Consider the following 23296-nt stretch of genomic DNA (forward strand, 5'->3'; position numbering starts at 1 on the left):
ACTGAGCCATCTTCGCATTTTATAAACGAGCGGCTAAAGCATCAACTTGTTCAGGGCGAGGCTCAGGCAGTGGGCCAGCGAAGTATGAGAGCGATAGAAAGAGAACCAAATATTACTATTTTTAGTTCGGGTAGTTTTGAAGTCAACGTTTGGCAGAAATACATTGGATATATGATTAACATTAAATAGCAAATTACAGGAAGCCGAACACGGGTAGAAATTCATCAGATTTGAGTTTCCATGCTCAACGTTTCCATTAGATTCATGATTTACATTAGATTTAGATTTACATTAGAGTAATTTCCATGACTTTTTGCGCTTTACATCATATCTCAACATTACATTGAGTGAGTTTACATAAGAAACAGTAATTACGTGCTGGGTAAATTTACATATTTTTTTCTGTGTATATGGGTTGGTTTTGGGGAAGGGAAAATAGTTATGCTGTCGTTACGAGATGAGTTATGGCTTAGTAAGCTCTTAAAAATGATGGAAATTTCTTTCAAAATGATAATTTTATTCGTGTTTGAGATTTGTCCAAAACTTAATCATCATTTAATTATTTTTTGTCTGCATTTTTCAAGAAGATATTTGATTTGAATCACCCTTCAATTCCGAATGCTGAAAAAGACAAAAAGGAGATAAATTAACCGTATTTTAGCACAAATTTGGTTCGAGTCTTGACTGTTATCACCAACTTTCCTCAAGAGATGACGCTTTTCAGTACTTACTTATCGTCTTGTGCTGCATGTGCCGCATAAAGCTGGCCATCAGGCCATGGTCGTAGTCCGGAGCGGTTCCGCCGTACTGCGGTGGCAGACACTTGGCACTGACGTGCTGGTGCAGCGAGGCCCAGTCGGTTCCGTGGATGAAGGTCTTGAAAAGAGATTTTCAAAAAAGTAGTTGGTTTGTGTCTTAGCTTAATAGTCTCCCAAAAATCTCAACAGATGGCTCACCTTGTGCGGGCATCCCTTCTGGGCGAACGCAAAAAACTCCATGATGGCCTTGAACAACCTGGAAGTGTTCACCGAGTGCACCGTGGTTTCGATCAACCGCAGCTGCTGCAACTCGATCATGGCCTTCATCAGCTTGGGCTTCATCTTGGACGTCTGCGTCATCGAGATGCCGTCGTAGTCGAGGATCAGCGCCAGGCTGGTAAAGTGAACCGTCTCGTCGTTCAGGACGACCTGCACGGTCAGGTAGACGGCGGCCCACAGGTCTCTGAAGGACACCTTGGCAGTGTTCCACTGTTCTGTACGGGGTCACAGGGTTTGTAGGTTAGACTAATTGTGTCCTAAAATTAGCATGGTGAGTGTCCACAACTTAGTAGAGACACCCACCAACAAGTTCACCAGGACTCACTTCCATGATGCACGATGATGGCCGCCGCTCCGCTATCCTCGCGGACCGGTGCCAACCACACCAGTCCCTCCTCGAACACGTGCCGCAGCTGTTCGGCCGTCTTGTTGATCTCCAACCGCCTCATAATGCCCTGCGTGGCCACCAGAACTTCGGCGGCCTTCTGGCCATCGTACTCGTAGAACCGTAACGCCGACAACACCAACGTCTCGCAAGGCCGCAAATTGAACCCGGCCCGCATCGATCGCTCGTACACAACCTCCAGCTGCTGCTGGACCTTTTCGCGGGATTCACCCCGTTGAGCCAGCTGATCCTCCGTCAACCGCCCGTAGCACCGAATGCGGTGGCCGCACTCCAGCTCGATGTAGGGCAACTTGCCAAAGTCGGGATCGAACTTGAGCGCCATGATGTCACGCACCCGACGACGCCCTGTTGGTCACTGAACCATTTCACGGGTGAGTCGATTTACTAAATAAGTTGACCCGTACGTGACCTGGCGGAAGACTGCGTCGTTGGGTAAGCATTACGTGCCGAGATAAAAATTTACAAACTTACATTTAGGAAGTGGTCCTTTCCAGTTGAAAACATCAAATGAGGCGCCTTTTGCGAGTTATATTCACATGAAAACCACTGTAAAAAATACGGCTTCCAGGTTTATGTTCTCGGAACTTCAACATCGTATTTATAATTGTAATTCAGTAACCTAGTTGAATAAACTGTTATTAAAAATATTTAATTCGTTATTAATTATATCTTTATACTAATTTTACTAAATTCTGTACGACAACCCAGCACCATTGCGTCATACGATCACAGACTAGAGACCCTAAATAGGGAGACTGGTACAAGCTGGCTAAATCGATCTGGCAACGTATGTTTTGAGCTTGGCAACACTGATAAGTTTTGCTGGGCGTAAAGGCAAATGCTCGTTTGGATACGTCAAACTCGTGTCTGTTTGGGTACGTCAAATTCACTTCGACCAGTCTCCCTATTTAGGATCTCTATCACAGACGTGTTACACGAGATGTTGTAACAGACCCAACCTCCCCGCTGGAATGTGTTACCAAGCGGCGTTAGCGCAAAAGTCGTTGACGTTGTGCGGATCATCTGCCTTCAGAGTGTGCAGAGAGTGAAGTTCTTCAACTTTACGCGTGGCTGAACTTTTCCCACCGCGTTTGAACAAAAAAAAATGGATTCATTCTGCAAGACGTATGATTCCACGAAGAAGACCTACTACAGCCGCATTTCATGTTTCTCAGACACATGCGTTTGTGAACTTGCTACCAGTTATTGTTTGTGTTGTTGTTTCTGGTACCGGTGATGATGATGATGATGTAAGCACATTAGTGGATCATCACGGTTTCATTACAGGAAGAATGATTAGATGCAATGCCTCGCTTATTCTAAAGTACCCCGTTTTGTTTTCATTACATTTTTTTTTTGCTTTAAATTCGTCATCCATAAAGTATGTCACGCAAAAATCGGCCAAAATTAACCCCCCCTCCCCCCCTATGTCACATTTTGTCATGCAAGGTTGAACCCCCTCAAAAAGTACGTCACATTTTGCCAGACCCCCTTGTTTTCGATGGGATTTTTTATTGTTTTGATTTCTTTAAACTGAGCAGTTCTCAACGGAATCGGTCTTTTTTCTTAAATTTTTAATTTTTGTATTTTTTAATTCGGCTGAAACTTTTTGGTGCCTTCGGTATGCCCAAAGAAGCCATTTTGCATCATTAGTTCGTTCATACAATTTTCCATACAAATTTGGCAGCTGTCCATACAAAAATGATGTATGAAAATTCAAAAATCTGTACCTTTTGAACGAATTCTTTGATCGATTTGGTGTCTTGGGCAAAGTTGTAGGTATGGATATGGACTACACTGAAAAAAATGATACACCGTAAAAAAAAATTGTGATTTTTAATTGCACTTTTTGTCACTAAAACTTGATTTGCAAAAAAAAAAAACACTATTTTTATTTTGCCCTCTCCCCGTGCCATACCTTCACACCCGGGAGGCGGAGTCTTGTCGCAAAAAGAACGATACACGCCTGTGGATCCGTTGAGGAAACCGCAAGGTTTAAGAGCTCCACATTATAAGGTGTTACGTCGATTCCGTTCCGTTTTTTTTTTAATTTTTTTATTATTTTGATATGTTTTAGACATAAAATGCCAACTTTCCGAAATTTTCAGAATGGCCAAAAAATCTTTGACCGAGTTATGATTTTTTGAATCAATACAGATTTTTTCAAAAAATTTAAATATCGGTCGAAATTTTTCAACTTCATTTTTCGATGTAAAATCAAATTTGCAATCAAAAAGTACTTTAGTGAAATTTTGATAAAGTGCACCGTTTTCAAGTTAAATCCATTTTTAGGTGACTTTTTTGAAAATAGTCGCAGTTTTTCATGTTTGCCCACCCTAGAAAAAAATATTTTTGAAAAGCTGAGAAAATTCTCTATTTTTTGCTTTATTGAACTTTGTTGATACGACCCTTAGTTGCTGAGATATACACTGAGAGAAAAGCTCCTAATAATACCATAAGTTACGTCTTATGAACGAGGTCCCAGCTGTGTCCATTGAGGCGCTCACGAAATTTATAAGTAAGCTTATGAAAGCTTTATCAAAGCTAATGAGTTCTTATCGAATCAGCGCATGCTTTACATAAGATTTTACAATGCTGTTCGACCAATGCCATGTTGTTGTTTTTTTATAAGAACTGGCAACAAAGTTCATAAGATTTTCCTATGGATTTTCCTATGGACATTCGCTATTTACAAATGTCAGCAGTGTGAAAATAGCATAAGTCAATTTTATTTCACCCAAACTTAAAATTGGCGTCGGAAGAGCAAATCGTGTTGAACGAATTCCCTGAATTCGTCGTAAACAATTTGTGGGAAATTGTTTCCAAGTGGAGGACCCGTAACGTAAGTTATTGCTTTTTTTTATTTTTTCATGGCAAAGTAAACCATTACTTCATTACATGAGTTAATTTTACAGGACCTCGACGAGCACATCCCAGAGCACCATTTCACCGATCGAGACGGTAGTTGGAGGCTCCGGCAAGGACAGCACGGATCCTGTGGCCCCCGGCCAGTACGGATTCGCAAATTCTAACGTATGTTCATATATTTGTAATCAAACCAGAATTTAACCTAATTTTCACTCCGCAGACCGGTTCGGTAGAATCGATCCCGAGCCTCCGCGGAAGTTGCACGACGAACGCAATTCTACCGATCCATAGATCAGTTGAAGGTTCCGGCAAGTCCCTGACCAGTTCGGTAGAATCTAATAGAAATATTTCCATTCTTGAAATTATTGGAACATTTCATCATTTCAGACCAAATATAGGGTTTTACTGATTGTACTGATAGGAATATTCCTAAGAATTGTTTACTTAAATACAAACAAAAAAGCAAAAGTAATAAAAAAAACTTCTTACAAATATCATAAGATTGCTTTATGAAAATCACGAGTAAAATTTACTAATTATTGCTGAAGTCATAAAAATCTTTGTACCAATATCATAAGATAGCTCAATGGAAATCTTAAGTGACGGCTTTGTAAAATTTCCCCTCCCAGACATAAGAAAATCTTATGACATCCGAATTAAATCCTGATGTCGAATGGTCATAAGACGTTCTTATGGATTTCGCTAGTCTACTTTTTTCTGAGTGTTTAAAAACAGGAAAATTCGACGTCGTCGTGCTATCTTGTCCCACCCGCCATTTTGACGTTCCGAGAAAAACGCGTTTTAATGTTTGACCTTAAATATTCAAAAACGAGAGCACGCAATGTAAACAATAACAAACACGTTTTGTTTGGCTCACCATTCTGTGCATTGTCCCAAAGTTTGGTTGAAATTGGTTGCTGGAGTCCCGAGTTATAATTACAAATGTTTACGGTACACTAAATCCCCTAAATACGCTCCCCCCGATTGCGCCTCCCCCGTTTTGCGCCCCCCGAATTCCGCTCAAACCCCGAAATAACGCTCCCCCCAAATAACGCTCTATTGGGCGCAAATCGGGGGAGCGTTATTGCGGGGTTTTGGCGTAAAATGGGGTTTTCTTTTTAAATGTACTTTATTTACATATTAATGAAGCATTTGTATAAGGGGTCATCTACAAAACACGGATAAGGGGCCATCCACAAATCTAGGTATCCAAGAACTCCCGGAAGTCATGCCCTAGATATCTACTTGATCAACGGGGGTCTATACGGGAGAATTAACCATCGGTATAGCTTCAGTGAACCACGGTTAATATTTTGGGTTATGTTGGATTGTTATGGGTCTTACAGGAACTCCCGGAAGTTATGACCTGATGATCTACCTGATCAACGGGGGTCTATATGGGTGTATTAGTCATCGGTATAACTTCATGTAGCTTCAGTGGACCACAATTGATACTCTGCGCCATGTTGGATTGCTATGTGACCTCCAGGAACTCGCGGAAGTTATGACCTGATGATCTACCTGATCAACGGGGGTCTATATGGGTATATTAACCATCAGTATAGCTGCAGGTAGCTTCAGTGAACCACGATGTATAACCTTCGCCATGTTGGATTGTTATGGATCCTCCAGGAGCTCCCGGAAGTTATGACCTGATGATCTACCTGATCAACGGGTGTCTATGTGGGTGTATTAGTCATCGGTATAACTTCATGTACCTTCAGTGGACCACGATTGATACTCTGCGCCATGTTGGATTGCTATGTGACCTCCAGGAACTCCCGGGAGTTATGACCTGATGATCTACCTGATCAACGGGGGTCTATGTGGGTGTATTTACCAACGGTATAGCTTCAGGTAGCTTCAGTGAACCACGATGGATACCCTTCTCCATGTTGGATTGTTATGGGTCCTCCAAGAACTCCCGGGAGTTATGATCTGATGATCTACCTGATCAACGGAGGTCTATATGGGTGTATTAACCATCGATATAGCTTTCGGTAGCTTCAGTGAACCACGATGTATAACCTTCGCCATGTTGGATTGTTATGGATCCTCCAGGAGCTCCCGGAAGTTATGACCTGATGATCTACCTGATCAACGGGTGTCTATGTGGGTGTATTAGTCATCGGTATAACTTCATGTAGCTTCAGTGGACCACGATTGATACTCTGCGCCATGTTGGATTGCTATGTGACCTCCAGGAACTCCCGGGAGTTATGACCTGATGATCTACCTGATCTATATGGGGGTCTATATGGGTGTATAAACCATCGGTATAGCTTCAGGTAGCTTCAGTGAACCACGACGGATACTCTGGGGTACGTTGGCTTGTAATGGGTCCTCCAGGAACTCCCGGGAGTTATGACCTGATGATCTACCTAATCCGGGTGTTGCTGAGTTCAATAGGTAACAATCCAACATGGCGCAGAGTATCAATCGTGGTCCACTGAAGCTACATGAAGTTATACCGATGACTAATACACCCATATAGACCCCCGTTGATCAGGTAGATCATCAGGTCATAACTCCCAGGAGTTCCTGGAAGACCCATTACAAGTCAACGTACCCCAGAGTATCCGTCGTGGTTCACTGAAGCTACCTGAAGCTATACCGATGGTTAATACACCCATACAGACCCCGTTGATCAGGTAGATCATCAGGTCATAACTCCCGAGTTCCTGGAGGACCCATAACAATCCAACATGGCGAAGTGTATCCATCGTGGTTCACTGAAGCTACCTGAAGCTACACCGATGGTTAATATACCCATATAGCCCCCCGTTGATCAGGCCAAACATTCAATATTACAGCTTTTCAATATATTTTTTTCAAAGGTGGGCAAACATTTTAAAAGATGAAAAACAGCGACTATTTCAAAAAAGTTACCTAAAAATGGCTATAACTTGGAAACGGTGCACTTTATCTAAAAGTACTTTTTGATTGCAATATTGATGCGAATGCGAATGCGAATGCAAATTTGATTTTTCATCGAAAAATGAAGTTGAAATTTTTTTTCGACCAATATTTCGAGTTTTTGAAAAAAATCTGTATTGATTCAAAAAATCATAACTCGGTCAAAGATTTTGCCCATTCTGGAAATTTCTGAAATGTTGGCATTTAATTTCCTCTTAAACATATAAAAAAAATAAAAATAAAAATAGTGTTTTTTGCATATCAAGTTTTAGTGACAAAAAGTGAAATTAAAAATCACCAAAAAAAATTTTACCGTGTATCATTTTTTTTTCAGTGTAGTCCATATCCATACCAACAACTTTGCCGATCAAAAAATTCGTTCAAAAGATACAGATTTTCATGTATAATTTTTGTATGGACAGCTACCAAATTTGTATGGAAAATTATATGGACAAACTGATGATGCAAAATGGCTTCTTTGGGCATACCGAAGGCACCAAAAAAGTTTCAGCCGGATAAGAAAATACAAAAATTAAAATTCAAAAAAAAAAAAGATCGATTTCGTAGAGAACTGTTCATTACGATTAATACTTGATAGTTTTGGGATTGTTTCAATCACGAGGTGCATTGTTTTTTTTTTTTTTTTGAGATATTTTCGGTTATTGTAAGCGTAGGGTTTCCTTTGAAGCATGAACATTTCTTTGAAACTTGAAAATTTATATTGCATTTTCATTCAGAAACAGGTCACAAAAATTAAACAAATGCTTTTTATGAGGTTATGCATTTCATTAATCATGTGAAGATGATGAAAAATAGATTTAAAAATCTTGAATTACTTGTTTTTGTTGCGAGTGTAGCAAACAAGTTATGTTGTAAAAATGTTATTTAAAAAACAAAAGCCAAAATAATGCTTTTGTGTGCATGGCTACAGGGGAATGGGGTTCTTGAAAATTAGCCGAGGGGGAATGAATCATAAAAGGTTGACCACAATAATAGCGAAAAATCTGTATTTTTAAATTTTGTTGGTCTAAAATCACAAATATCTGTATAAACAGAATTCTTAAAAATGGTTATATTTAAAAATTTCAACAATTTAGAAATATTCATTATGATTAAAAAGCTTAAATCAGCTGTTAAAAAATCGTAAGTAAAAACCGTTTCTTCTATGACTCCCAATTCGACATAAATATTACAGAATTATTTTTAGGAAAAAAAATACAGATCTCCCATCAAATAATCTGGCACCGTTGCTCCCAGGCCTAATTTTAGCCAATTAGGTACACTTTTGATTTGGATCCTACTGGTTTGACGTGAATTGCTTTAAACCAGAAATATCAAAATTGAAAAAATAAGACCGCACAAGCGATAGCTCTTCATACCCCACATTTTCTTTCGTTCGTTCATCTTTTACCACACTGTAAAAAACACATATATTTTAAATTACATCATATTTTCTTTATTTTTGAAATGTTTGCAATAATGAATTACATTCAAATAGTGACATCATTTTCACTGCTTAGCTTTTAATCAATACAAGTGTATCATATGCTATCTTTTAGAAGAGTTTGTTTTTTAGATTTTTTGTTTCCGTTTTCTTTCGCGACGAAGCAACTACCATTACAAAAATTTGGCAAGTTTTCTTCTATTTCTTATTCACGTTGTTGCTTCTTAGCAGATTTTCAGTGCGTTTCAATGATTCGTTTGTTTGTTTTCTTTATAAAACTTTTAAATTCTACAATGTTAAGCTTCAAGGGGTGTTCGTAAGACTACTTGGAAAAATGGTTGATATTTACACAATTAGAAAATGACTTTTATTTTGCTGCAGATTTGAGATTTGAATAAGGACATTTCGCTACATTACGCGGTAAAAATAAATTAAAGTCTAATAGTCATCTCTGTAACTTAAGTCTAATTCCGAGTGCGCTCTACAAGTCTATTATGTGCAACTAACGTCTAGAGTTTTCTAAAAAGCAAATAATAATGCTAAATCCTAATCAACAAAGGGTTTTTTTCTTATGTACAGAAAGATTGATGTACAAAAAAGGGGGAAAACGAACAAAACTAAACTAATAATAGTGATTAAATTATAGTACACAGTCTACTGCATCTGTTGTCCCTCGGGCGCCGTGCTCGCCACCAGGCCTTGCACCTTGGCCACAATCTTGAGCGCCGGTCCGAGCTTCATGCCCATCGCGTTCACCAGGTGATTCTCCTTGAGCAGCAACAACGCTTGCCCATCAATCTCCTGAATCAAAAGTCCTCCGCGTAGTCGCTGCAGCCGGGCAGATTCTTGATAAAGTCGCACACCTCGTGCACGGTCCACTTCATGATGACCGGAGTGTCATCCGCCGCCGCCGCAGCTTGCGGCGTTGCCGCAACCGTAGCCGTACCCGCGTCCATCGCGGGCGTCACCGCCGCAAACTGTGGCGGCGCCGAAGGCGTCGTGTCCATCGATTCCATCCGCTCCAACTTTATATTGGACGGCGCCACCGGGTTAACCGCCGTGGACGACGACGTCGTCGTGACCGATTCTCCGTTTCCAGCCGCCGTGGCGGAGGCCGTTCCGTTGTGCGCCGGTGACGAGACCTGGTCGGTGGAGTTTTGCTTGGCCGCCCGGGCGCAGTCGACGCTGCAGAAGCGTTTTCGCTTCATTTTGGCGCGCAGTTCCGGCTTGCCGCAGATCTCGCAGTTGCCCATGTCGGGACCGCCGCTGGATGGGTTTTTGAACGCAATTCTACCGATCCATAGATCAGTTGAAGGTTCCGGCAAGTCCCTGACCAGTTCGGTAGAATCTAATAGAAATATTTCCATTCTTGAAATTATTGGAACATTTCATCATTTCAGACCAAATATAGGGTTTTACTGATTGTACTGATAGGAATATTCCTAAGAATTGTTTACTTAAATACAAACAAAAAAGCAAAAGTAATAAAAAAAACTTCTTACAAATATCATAAGATTGCTTTATGAAAATCACGAGTAAAATTTACTAATTATTGCTGAAGTCATAAAAATCTTTGTACCAATATCATAAGATAGCTCAATGGAAATCTTAAGTGACGGCTTTGTAAAATTTCCTCCCAGACATAAGAAAATCTTATGACATCCGAATTAAATCCTGATGTCGAATGGTCATAAGACGTTCTTATGGATTTCGCTAGTCTACTTTTTCTGAGTGTTTAAAAACAGGAAAATTCGACGTCGTCGTGCTATCTTGTCCCACCCGCCATTTTGACGTTCCGAGAAAAACGCGTTTTAATGTTTGACCTTAAATATTCAAAAACGAGAGCACGCAATGTAAACAATAACAAACACGTTTTGTTTGGCTCACCATTCTGTGCATTGTCCCAAAGTTTGGTTGAAATTGGTTGCTGGAGTCCCGAGTTATAATTACAAATGTTTACGGTACACTAAATCCCCTAAATACGCTCCCCCCGATTGCGCCTCCCCCGTTTTGCGCCCCCCGAATTCCGCTCAAACCCCGAAATAACGCTCCCCCCAAATAACGCTCTATTGGGCGCAAATCGGGGGAGCGTTATTGCGGGGTTTTGGCGTAAAATGGGGTTTTCTTTTTAAATGTACTTTATTTACATATTAATGAAGCATTTGTATAAGGGGTCATCTACAAAACACGGATAAGGGGCCATCCACAAATCTAGGTATCCAAGAACTCCCGGAAGTCATGCCCTAGATATCTACTTGATCAACGGGGGTCTATACGGGAGAATTAACCATCGGTATAGCTTCAGTGAACCACGGTTAATATTTTGGGTTATGTTGGATTGTTATGGGTCTTACAGGAACTCCCGGAAGTTATGACCTGATGATCTACCTGATCAACGGGGGTCTATATGGGTGTATTAGTCATCGGTATAACTTCATGTAGCTTCAGTGGACCACAATTGATACTCTGCGCCATGTTGGATTGCTATGTGACCTCCAGGAACTCGCGGAAGTTATGACCTGATGATCTACCTGATCAACGGGGGTCTATATGGGTATATTAACCATCAGTATAGCTGCAGGTAGCTTCAGTGAACCACGATGTATAACCTTCGCCATGTTGGATTGTTATGGATCCTCCAGGAGCTCCCGGAAGTTATGACCTGATGATCTACCTGATCAACGGGTGTCTATGTGGGTGTATTAGTCATCGGTATAACTTCATGTACCTTCAGTGGACCACGATTGATACTCTGCGCCATGTTGGATTGCTATGTGACCTCCAGGAACTCCCGGGAGTTATGACCTGATGATCTACCTGATCAACGGGGGTCTATGTGGGTGTATTTACCAACGGTATAGCTTCAGGTAGCTTCAGTGAACCACGATGGATACCCTTCTCCATGTTGGATTGTTATGGGTCCTCCAAGAACTCCCGGGAGTTATGATCTGATGATCTACCTGATCAACGGAGGTCTATATGGGTGTATTAACCATCGATATAGCTTTCGGTAGCTTCAGTGAACCACGATGTATAACCTTCGCCATGTTGGATTGTTATGGATCCTCCAGGAGCTCCCGGAAGTTATGACCTGATGATCTACCTGATCAACGGGTGTCTATGTGGGTGTATTAGTCATCGGTATAACTTCATGTAGCTTCAGTGGACCACGATTGATACTCTGCGCCATGTTGGATTGCTATGTGACCTCCAGGAACTCCCGGGAGTTATGACCTGATGATCTACCTGATCTATATGGGGGTCTATATGGGTGTATAAACCATCGGTATAGCTTCAGGTAGCTTCAGTGAACCACGACGGATACTCTGGGGTACGTTGGCTTGTAATGGGTCCTCCAGGAACTCCCGGGAGTTATGACCTGATGATCTACCTAATCCGGGTGTTGCTGAGTTCAATAGGTAACAATCCAACATGGCGCAGAGTATCAATCGTGGTCCACTGAAGCTACATGAAGTTATACCGATGACTAATACACCCATATAGACCCCCGTTGATCAGGTAGATCATCAGGTCATAACTCCCAGGAGTTCCTGGAAGACCCATTACAAGTCAACGTACCCCAGAGTATCCGTCGTGGTTCACTGAAGCTACCTGAAGCTATACCGATGGTTAATACACCCATACAGACCCCCGTTGATCAGGTAGATCATCAGGTCATAACTCCCGAGAGTTCCTGGAGGACCCATAACAATCCAACATGGCGAAGTGTATCCATCGTGGTTCACTGAAGCTACCTGAAGCTACACCGATGGTTAATATACCCATATAGCCCCCCGTTGATCAGGCCAAACATTCAATATTACAGCTTTTCAATATATTTTTTTCAAAGGTGGGCAAACATTTTAAAAGATGAAAAACAGCGACTATTTCAAAAAAGTTACCTAAAAATGGCTATAACTTGGAAACGGTGCACTTTATCTAAAAGTACTTTTGATTGCAATATTGATGCGAATGCGAATGCGAATGCAAATTTGATTTTTCATCGAAAAATGAAGTTGAAATTTTTTTTCGACCAATATTTCGAGTTTTTGAAAAAAATCTGTATTGATTCAAAAAATCATAACTCGGTCAAAGATTTTGCCCATTCTGGAAATTTCTGAAATGTTGGCATTTAATTTCCTCTTAAACATATAAAAAAAATAAAAATAAAAATAGTGTTTTTTGCATATCAAGTTTTAGTGACAAAAAGTGAAATTAAAAATCACCAAAAAAAATTTTACCGTGTATCATTTTTTTTTCAGTGTAGTCCATATCCATACCAACAACTTTGCCGATCAAAAAATTCGTTCAAAAGATACAGATTTTCATGTATAATTTTTGTATGGACAGCTACCAAATTTGTATGGAAAATTATATGGACAAACTGATGATGCAAAATGGCTTCTTTGGGCATACCGAAGGCACCAAAAAAGTTTCAGCCGGATAAGAAAATACAAAAATTAAAATTCAAAAAAAAAGATCGATTTCGTAGAGAACTGTTCATTACGATTAATACTTGATAGTTTTGGGATTGTTTCAATCACGAGGTGCATTGTTTTTTTTTTTTTTTTGAGATATTTTCGGTTATTGTAAGCGTAGGGTTTCCTTTGAAGCATGAACATTTCTTTGAAACTTGAAAATTTATATTGCATTTTCATTCAGAAACAGGTCACAAAAATTAAACAAATGCTTTTTATGAGGTTATGCATTTCATTAATCATGTGAAGATGATGAAAAATAGATTTAAAAAAATCTTGAATTACTTGTTTTTTGTTGCGAGTGTAGCAAACAAGTTATGTTGTAAAAATGTTATTTAAAAAAAAACAAAAGCCAAAATAATGCTTTTGTGTGCATGGCTACAGGGGGGAATGGGGTTCTTGAAAATTAGCCGAGGGGGGAATGAATCATAAAAGGTTGACCACAATAATAGCGAAAAATCTGTATTTTTAAATTTTGTTGGTCTAAAAAATCACAAATATCTGTATAAACAGAATTCTTAAAAATGGTTATATTTAAAAATTTCAACAATTTAGAAATATTCATTATGATTAAAAAGCTTAAATCAGCTGTTAAAAAATCGTAAGTAAAAAACCGTTTCTTCTATGACTCCCAATTCGACATAAATATTACAGAATTATTTTTAGGAAAAAAAATACAGATCTCCCATCAAATAATCTGGCACCGTTGCTCCCAGGCCTAATTTTAGCCAATTAGGTACACTTTTGATTTGGATCCTACTGGTTTGACGTGAATTGCTTTAAACCAGAAATATCAAAATTGAAAAATAAGACCGCACAAGCGATAGCTCTTCATACCCCACATTTTCTTTCGTTCGTTCATCTTTTACCACACTGTAAAAAACACATATATTTTAAATTACATCATATTTTCTTTATTTTTGAAATGTTTGCAATAATGAATTACATTCAAATAGTGACATCATTTTCACTGCTTAGCTTTTAATCAATACAAGTGTATCATATGCTATCTTTTAGAAGAGTTTGTTTTTAGATTTTTGTTTCCGTTTTCTTTCGCGACGAAGCAACTACCATTACAAAAATTTGGCAAGTTTTCTTCTATTTCTTATTCACGTTGTTGCTTCTTAGCAGATTTTCAGTGCGTTTCAATGATTCGTTTGTTTGTTTTCTTTATAAAACTTTTAAATTCTACAATGTTAAGCTTCAAGGGGTGTTCGTAAGACTACTTGGAAAAATGGTTGATATTTACACAATTAGAAAATGACTTTTATTTTGCTGCAGATTTGAGATTTGAATAAGGACATTTCGCTACATTACGCGGTAAAAATAAATTAAAGTCTAATAGTCATCTCTGTAACTTAAGTCTAATTCCGAGTGCGCTCTACAAGTCTATTATGTGCAACTAACGTCTAGAGTTTTCTAAAAAAGCAAATAATAATGCTAAATCCTAATCAACAAAGGGTTTTTTTCTTATGTACAGAAAGATTGATGTACAAAAAAAGGGGGAAAACGAACAAAACTAAACTAATAATAGTGATTAAATTATAGTACACAGTCTACTGCATCTGTTGTCCCTCGGGCGCCGTGCTCGCCACCAGGCCTTGCACCTTGGCCACAATCTTGAGCGCCGGTCCGAGCTTCATGCCCATCGCGTTCACCAGGTGATTCTCCTTGAGCAGCAACAACGCTTGCCCATCAATCTCCTGAATCAAAAAGTCCTCCGCGTAGTCGCTGCAGCCGGGCAGATTCTTGATAAAGTCGCACACCTCGTGCACGGTCCACTTCATGATGACCGGAGTGTCATCCGCCGCCGCCGCAGCTTGCGGCGTTGCCGCAACCGTAGCCGTACCCGCGTCCATCGCGGGCGTCACCGCCGCAAACTGTGGCGGCGCCGAAGGCGTCGTGTCCATCGATTCCATCCGCTCCAACTTTATATTGGACGGCGCCACCGGGTTAACCGCCGTGGACGACGACGTCGTCGTGACCGATTCTCCGTTTCCAGCCGCCGTGGCGGAGGCCGTTCCGTTGTGCGCCGGTGACGAGACCTGGTCGGTGGAGTTTTGCTTGGCCGCCCGGGCGCAGTCGACGCTGCAGAAGCGTTTTCGCTTCATTTTGGCGCGCAGTTCCGGCTTGCCGCAGATCTCGCAGTTGCCCATGTCGGGACCGCCGCTGGATGGGTTTTGCGGCGGTTGAAGGTTGCCGGACTGCTGGTTGTGGTGGTGGCTCGGCGAGATGGGCGAGTTGGACTCGGTGGTGTTGCGTTTTTCTGGAAGAGGCGAGAAGAAGGAAGGGGATAGTTTATTAGTAAAATGTTATATTTTAAACAAATATGCATTCAAAAAATATAAATAAATTTGCATTATTTTAAAGTTTATTTTATCAATTCATGTTTCCCATTTCAGGCCAATTTCAAAGGCTTTTACATTTAAAAACGGACTTATTTAAAAATTAACATTGAGAACACCCCATGGTTCGGTTTTTTCGCACATTAGGATTTACATTTATGAGACACAAAATCGGAAAAAATGTAAAAATGTGTAAAAAGCAATTTGCGGTAAATTTTATTTTAGTACTTTGAAAGTTGAACTTGGAGTTTTAATTTTAGTTTTTCTGACAGTTCTTGAAACTTCTTAAAACGATGAATGCCGATGGAGTTTTGAATCAACTAGCTGTTAATTTATTGCATTTGAAAAAAAGTGAAGTTGTCGGTTTCTCCTGCCAAAAAAATCAATTCAGAAAAGCAGTGTTGGTATTCTCGCGCTCTCGCGAGAAAAATTCCTCTCTCTCGAGTTCTTGCCGCGAGCGAGTCCCGAGCTGGCGAGAGAAACACACCGCTTGCCCGTGCTCTCCTCCGCTAGCGAACGGGCTAGCTCACGAGCCAGAATTGCCCGCGAGCGAAAAATAGAACATGTTAGAAACCACAAAAAATCACAGCGTTTGAAGTAACACCTCTATACAATCGCCTGGTTTGTATTTATAAGCCTGATAAACAAATTATTTGCTTGGGACGAACGGCTAGCACGAAGCGCTCGCGAGTTTTCAAGGCGAGAGCGAGAATGCGAACGAAAATGCGAGGAGCGCGAGCGAGAAGAGAAAAATACTACAAGTTCCATCCCTCGCTCGCTCGCGAGCAATACTTTCCTTCTTCTCGCTCGAATTCCAGCACTGCAGAAGAGTAAACAAACAAAACCAATTCATGAGAAGAAGCAAGTCTGAAAAAAGCTATTTTTATTAGCCTTTTAAAAAAACTTCAGGACTGTTGAGATTGCAAATAATTTTACGAATAACAACTAGTAGTTCATATTTCAGAATCAAGAATAACGAAGCTTTTTTTCATTACTTATGTGGAGTTAAAAAAAATGTTTCAGATAGATATATTTTTAAAGATTTTTATTTTTCTCATCATTGAGCAACTTTTGTTAACTTATTAAATTATTTCATTTCTATTTTTACACAGCAATTCTACGTCAAACCAGCAGGATTTGAGATCAAAAGAGCTCCAAGATGGCTAAAATTTTAGCATGTTAGTTTCTTGGCCAAAATAAATAGGCCCGGAACGGCTGAACTAACATCATTTTATGATTTTTCTGGATGTTTAACAAGACAAATCCAAATATGGTGAATTTGAATTTCAAACTCCAAGATGGCAACCAAAATGGCGGTGATGAAATATAGATATTTTTCTGGATATGTTACTTGAAACATCTTGACAAATCATAGAAAAAAATGTTTTCAGCTTAGAACGTATTGGTCCAGAGAGCTTCAAATCAGCAAAGTTGTCATTTGATCTGTAAGTGTATTCAGCTCTGTTTTTTTAGTTTTTTTTCCATTCAAGGCCCAACGCTTAAAATTTGCTTGCGATTTTTCTAGATATCTGAAGGAGCTATTACACTACTTCAAACAAACAAACTCGCATTTTTGGTGTTTGACAGGCAAAATGTATACAGGCTGACGTTTGTATAAAAAAAACAATCCAGGCAAACAAACAAAGCAGACAAACTGGAAAACTGGCACAAAGTGAGAGTTTGTTTGCCGTAGTGTAATAGCTCCTTGAGTTTAAAAATCGTATCTTTTTACCTTAATCCAGTAATGCCCATATTTTTTCTATTCTTTTTTTATTTTTCCAGTGCACAGTGTTCGGAATGGCAAAATTAAGTGGAATAAATTGATAACTCTTTAACTATTTGACGTCCTAGCCAAATGGTGTCTTAGGAAGAGTTGTTGTACTTGATAAGGGCTTGATGTTATTGACATACAGGGTGACGACCATCCGGGGTGTCAAAGAAAAACTAACTTTGTTGGATGACGTTGTAGGGCTTTGGTGTCTTCGGCAAAGTTGTATAGGAGAAAATTTCATGGAAGTTTGTCGAAGGCGCCAAATTTGTAGCTCTTAATCTACTCGAGATATACACAATTTTTGCAAAAATGGTTTAAAAAAGCGCTTTTTGGTGATAACTCAAACTATTTGAATTTTAGTGGCCTACTATGTTCTGAAAAGTTGTTTATGACATAAAATTACACATCTTTGCCGAAGACAGCAAATTGTGTTGAGCCTTTATTGAGGAGTTATAACAAATTTTAAGTGATTTTGAGCTTATTTTCAAGTTGCTATGTTTTCAAAATGGCGCTTTTTTGGCGCCAAACCAAACAATACACCTGAAAGTACACACTTTCAACTACATTTACTGAAAATATCTCCGTGTCTATTAATGCCTATTTTTAGTTATCTCAATTTAAAATTTGACGGTTTTTAATCAATTTATTCATAAATGTTATTCGAAATCATATTGAATACGAGTTGAAAATCGGTAAATTGAAGGGTAAATTGATCGATTTTTATGGAAAATACTATGTCTATGAAAAAATACGACAACCTTTCTAAAGTGACCAAATATAAAAGAAAATACTTAATTTTAAATACGAAAAATTATTTAAAATATTAACTTACATTATTTTTGGGCTAAAAATGTTTTTATTCATAATTTTAGAATGTGTGTCATAATTTTGTAATTGTAATTGATTGTTTATTTGTGACGAGAGGCTGTTAGTTTACAAGCATATACAATGTGTATATGTGTGCATATTAGGGTGTTTCATCCAAAACCAAAAGTTCTCAGAATCAGTCAAACCGAGGTTCCCCTAGTAGAGGATACCCATAGGGACTCTCATTCCAAATAATATTGCACTGCATATACAATGTGTTTTCCATAAAAATCGATCAATTTACCCTTCAATTTACCGATTATTACCACGTTTTCAATAAGATTCCGCATAAAAATGATAAATAAATTGATTAAACACAGATAAATTCAAATTGAGTTATCTTAAAATAGACATCCATTTTTTTTTTGTTTTTCACATGTTTCACTTTTATAGTGTATATAGAGAAACCTCTTTTAACGCGGTGGCGTTACGCTTTTTATTTCGTCGATTTTTTACAAGCTTCAAAAAGCGTTTTGTAGATCTGAACAAAAACCTACAAATTGCTTTTAAAAGATTGCAAAAATGTTGCGTCGCTCCAGAGAAATCGACAAATAAGAAAAACGTAACACACCGCGTAAAAAGAGGTTTCACTGTACCTTTATCATTAACAATCATTACTGCATACCTATTTTTACATTTAATATAGAAAACGTTAGTGAAAAACAGAGCCTAAGTCGACTTCAAAAAATGACATTTACATTTACATTGGCCTAAAAACAAGTCACACTTTCAACCATAAAATTTTCCAAAATTTAAAGAGTTCTTCTTTCCATGCTTTTTAAAAATCAGAAATTGGTTGCAAAATAGATTTTTGTCCGCCTAGAAGCGGAGTTGGAAAGTTGGGGGTTAAAATAGATGTAATTTTTAAATGTTATTTTTTCAAAAATGATAATGTTTTTTTTCTTAAAATTGACCTAAATAAAGAAAAAAAGTTTTCTAAGAGATAAATGCTATTGAACAAGCTCAAATTAGGAATTTTTCTGGTACTTTTGTACCCGACCCTCTACGATTTCAATGAAACTTTGTAGACATGTTATCCTAGGCCTATATGAGCCATTTTTGTGTATATGAAGCCAATAGTACTCGAAAATAACATTTGAGGAGGGCGTAAGGTATTTAAATATTTTTGTATTTTGTAATTTAAAAATTACTGTATCTCGAAGCCGTTGCGTCGTATCAAAAAGTGGTCAAAGACAAACTTGTAGGAAATTGGACGGGCTTTCTGAAAAAAATACACTGAAACAAAAATACACGCCACATCTATGAGATTTTTCGGTTTTTTAGTCTAAAACTTAAATTTAAAGGTGATGTCACGATTTTTTTTCGTTCAAAATTTTTGAGGAAATAGCCTAAAATGTTATCAAAAGACTGACGAAAAATGCAGGATGGTATGTCTCTCCTAAAAAATACAAAAATCATTTACTAAAACTATTTTTTTGAAAAGTGGTCTAAACGTCAAAATTTTTTAAAACCGGTAGTTGGAATCGATTTTCCAGACAATTATACATAAAAGTCTCCATATTGACCATTGTCCTATGTCCAATCCGTGGGAAGATACAGCGGTTTTAAAAATAAAAATGTTGAAAAAACGGGTTTTTTGGGAGTTTTTGGCAATTTCTATACGACAGACTTGGTTTTTCAGTCTCGTAAATATTTTTACCGGAAAGCTCGTCCAATTTCCCATAAGTTTGCCTTTGACAGCATTTCAATTGGATGTAAGGGCTTACAGATATAAGCTTAATTGCATTGCTAATAACTGAAAATAGAATATTTTTTTCAGTGCGGCAGAAACTAGGATAATAAATTTGCTTACGTAAATATAAAAACGATATAAATCAAAAGCTGAAGTAGCCATTTACAACGACTTTTCTAAAGACACCAAAGTTCCAAAATTTTACCCTACTTCGGAAAATCCATTTTCTACTTAATTTCACGATCTAAACCACTGTAAAGATGTTTTTAGGTGAATGTTTAGTTTCTCCCGTCGTTTAAAACTAACCCACCCAAGAAAGTACCAAGCAAAATAAAATACTCACTCGGCGGTTCATCTCCACTATCCCGCTCCGGATACCTCTGCCGCTGCACCGGAAACGGATCCGGCGCCTCCTGTATCACAAATCCATCGATCACGTGCGTCAGCACGTTCGGCTTGATCATCGCCTTCGGCAGTCCTCCCTTATCGGCCGTCGGCAGTCCGGCCTTACTCGCCGGCGGCAAGCTATTGTTGCTGGTGACCGTCGTTGGCGCAGGTGAGGAAGCCTCCACAACGCTCGCGCTGGTCATCGTTCCATTGGCCGACGTCGGTGGCGTCGTCGTTGTCGTCGCGTTCGTGGTCGCGCTGCTCGCGATCGTCGGCAGTGCCGGTGTCGTTGTGCTGCTGTTGGCCGTCGATGTGGTCGTGCTGACTACGGCGGCACCACCTGCCGACTCGTCCGACGAGGCGACGGTAGCTGGTGGACCGGTTGTTGAAGCGGCAGATGTTGGTGTTGGTGCCGGGATGGACGTGGTCGGCGCCAGGGAGACCGGAATCGAGGAGGCCAGACCGGCCAGGGTGGCTGCGGCGGCTGCTGCTGCTGTTGCGGACGCCGGTGAGGATGTGTCCATCGGCGTTGGGCCGCCGTTCAGTTGCTGCTGCGCGTCCGATGCGCTGTCCGGCGCGGCTGATGCTGGTACTGAGTCTGCGAATGGAAAGAACGAGTTAATACCAAGCTCTTTAGCTGCAAGAGGAAGTAAATTAATGGAGAGCCAGACACCCTCCCATGAAAGACCCCGAAAAAAAACTGCGAGATAAAGTTGAGAGCGCGCGCACAAACACAACTTTAAAGGTAATTTGCGCAAAAACAAGCCCCAAAACTCGTCATCGTCACTCTTGAACCAAACAACTCACGCAACAAGAAGAAGTAAATTTGCAATACGGTGTGACGTGACGAAAGAGGAGAAGCACAAAAAAAACAGCCGGCGCGCAAAACAAAAGTGGCCAAAAATGCGCAATACCACGCACCACACCGCACACACACACACACAACACAACCAAGTAGGCGCACTGACTAGCGATGACACGCGCGCTGGCCGGACAACGTGAGTGATTCAACTGCGCGACGCGACGCGCAATGTAACGCGCGCTGCAGTGGTGGTAGTAGGCAGGTGTAACGGGCGTCGAACGTCACCTGGCTTTGCTCTCCCTTGTTTGCTGGTGTAGGTCGCAAAGACTACTAGGATTAAACTCTTGTTAGTATGCCAAATGAACTGAGAATAAGTTTGTTATTCTAACTATTTATGAGAAGGTTTCAAACTTACTTCCGGTCAAATTTAAAACATTCAAAAAATCCGTAGATTTCAAACTACTTTAATCGATCAATCAATAATCACGACGAAACTCCCCCCTCACAACTAACGACACACTAAACACACCGAAAGTGGGTACTTGCGAATTACCACCTTCTCAAGCCTCCCTCTAATAAATTATTCACACATTCTCATTCGTTCTTGTTGTTTGACTCTCCGGGCGCGTTCTCTTCTCCTTTAATTTCGCAACAACAAAAAAAATCGCGCTTCCCGACTGTGCCAAGTTGTTGTTGTTGTTGTTTTCTTTTGCAAACTGGATCTAATGTCAAGTTCAAATGGTTTTGTGCTCATAGCCATGGACGCGAGCACGTGAGCGACTTGTGAATGGGTTGGTGTGGTCTAGGTTTTGATTCATAATGGGAAATTCACGGGAAAAGGCGTGATGCACCACCGCTTCGTAGTGGTTGATGGGACGGACGTGAAATTAAATAAAGGAATGGCAATAAGAACCGGAAAGGATGTGCACAACAAACCACATTCACAATACATTGAGAAGTACAAGAAACGATAGGGGAAATCTACCCATTTTAATCCTAATAAGCGATCGTGTATGAATGATGCTGGATAATCTAGAGTCTCCCTTGAATTTTACTAAAACCAAGTACACCAACGAGTAGAGCAAGTTTTTGTGAACATTTCTGTTTATTTTCACTTTCACTAAAAGTTATTCTATTTCTTTACCAAGCATTTAACAAAAAAAAAATTCCCAAGGGTATTCTAATCGAGGCGAATGCATTGGGCCACGCCCATTTTTCTAATATCGGCTTAGTTCTTTTTTCTTCCAACACTCTGTCGAGTGTTGCCATTTGCGCTGAAAGTTCAAACGAACACTCACGAAAAGTGGCATTTATAGGGAAAGTTTCCTGGTATCGCTGGCTGTGCTGCTGGTGGTGTTGACGGCCAGCCTTTGTTCTTTTTTGCCTTCGTCTCTCGCTCGGTTTTCTTCAGCCTTCGAGTGGAATGCAAAGTGAAAATTGAAACGTCAAACGACTTGGCGCGTTTGTTTTTTTGATGGCGCTTGCTAATTTATTACATTTTTCGGGATTATTCTTCAAGTGAGTGCCTTACTAATGATCAAAAGAACATGTTGCCGGTAGTTGGAAGCAATTTCATATCTTAAGCGCCGTGAAAAAGTAAGCGAAAGTGAAAAGTTAATTTTGGCGATATTCATTAAGCGTTTGAGGGATTCTCGTGTGTGTCACTGTGTGTGCCAACAAAATGATGAGAAGTGGTCTCGCAAAATACAAATTATGATGAAAAGTGCATTAAATGTGATCTTTTTGGCCAGTAAGCGTCATACATTTGCGTGCTTACTCGATGCGGTGCTGTTGCTGGTATGTTTATAGCCCAAATAGTATTTTTGGAGCTTTAATCGAGCATCAAACTCTCCATATGACGAAGATAGGTGTTTGATTGGAAAGGGTAGATTTCCCCTACATTGAACTTTTCACATCAATTCGTTTAAAAATGATCAAAATACAGCATTCTTTAAATTTTGAAGCAAGATTTGAAAAAAGACACACTTTTGAATAATCCGAAAATTTCACGAAGGTTTCATTATTTTTGAAAATTATTTTTCATTATTATTATTTTTGAAAAATAGTTGGCGCCCAAATCAAGTTATCACAATTTTTTATAGCTAATTAGGGGAAATGTACCCATTTTAATCACACTACCAATTCTCATCACTTTTGCAGTTTTCCGCTATTAAATCAACATTTTCAGATGTATCAACAATGGAGAGTTGCTTGCTCGCTTTTATTTGAGCTATTTGTTACTTTGGAAATGTCAAAAACACTTTATGAAAGCTGTAATTCAT

At 39.6% G+C, this 23296-nt stretch overlaps 3 protein-coding genes across 4 annotated transcripts in view; all 3 read right to left on the minus strand.

Annotated features, from left to right (window-relative positions):
* Window positions 1–526: 526 nt before the first annotated feature.
* Window positions 527–2052, minus strand: LOC6032514 (alpha-tocopherol transfer protein-like). The gene is made up of 5 exons (XM_038264403.1): window positions 1915–2052; window positions 1363–1863; window positions 957–1252; window positions 732–876; window positions 527–621 (listed from the first exon to the last, which is right to left on the minus strand). Exons 2-5 carry the CDS (start codon window positions 1763–1765, stop codon window positions 602–604), a joined length of 864 nt encoding a protein of 287 aa, XP_038120331.1. The 5' UTR covers window positions 1766–1863; window positions 1915–2052; the 3' UTR covers window positions 527–601.
* A 6608-nt stretch (window positions 2053–8660) lies between these two features.
* LOC119770129 (polyhomeotic-proximal chromatin protein-like) lies at window positions 8661–10084 on the minus strand. Its single transcript, XM_038264479.1, is given in 2 exon segments — window positions 8661–9480; window positions 9483–10084. Coding segments are annotated over 2 exon segments (711 nt in total). The 5' UTR covers window positions 10039–10084; the 3' UTR covers window positions 8661–9325.
* A 3956-nt stretch (window positions 10085–14040) lies between these two features.
* LOC6032513 (polyhomeotic-proximal chromatin protein) overlaps window positions 14041–23296 on the minus strand; it is a 64505-nt gene continuing 55249 nt past the window's right edge. For both annotated transcript variants that reach the window (XM_038264476.1, XM_038264475.1), the window contains exons 7-8: window positions 20169–20810; window positions 14041–15415 (exon numbers count right to left, since the gene is read on the minus strand). In XM_038264476.1, coding sequence (XP_038120404.1) covers window positions 14706–15415; window positions 20169–20810 — 1352 coding nt within the window. In that variant the 3' untranslated portion in view covers window positions 14041–14705. The remainder of the gene's footprint in view (window positions 15416–20168; window positions 20811–23296) is intronic.

This window comes from Culex quinquefasciatus, chromosome 3 (assembly GCF_015732765.1).
Source record: "Culex quinquefasciatus strain JHB chromosome 3, VPISU_Cqui_1.0_pri_paternal, whole genome shotgun sequence".
Classification (NCBI taxonomy): Eukaryota; Metazoa; Arthropoda; class Insecta; order Diptera; family Culicidae; genus Culex; species Culex quinquefasciatus.

Excerpts from the sequence above, each read along its gene's own strand:
- LOC6032514 (XM_038264403.1), bottom strand. The coding sequence starts at position 1,765 with ATGGCGCTCAAGTTCGATCCCGACTTTGGCAAGTTGCCCTACATCGAG. Across the intron at positions 877-956 it reads AGAAGGGATGCCCGCACAAG|ACCTTCATCCACGGAACCGA; the intron begins GTGAGCCATCTG and ends TCTCTTTTCAAG. Across the intron at positions 622-731 it reads CATGCAGCACAAGACGATAA|CATTCGGAATTGAAGGGTGA; the intron begins GTAAGTACTGAA and ends TGTCTTTTTCAG.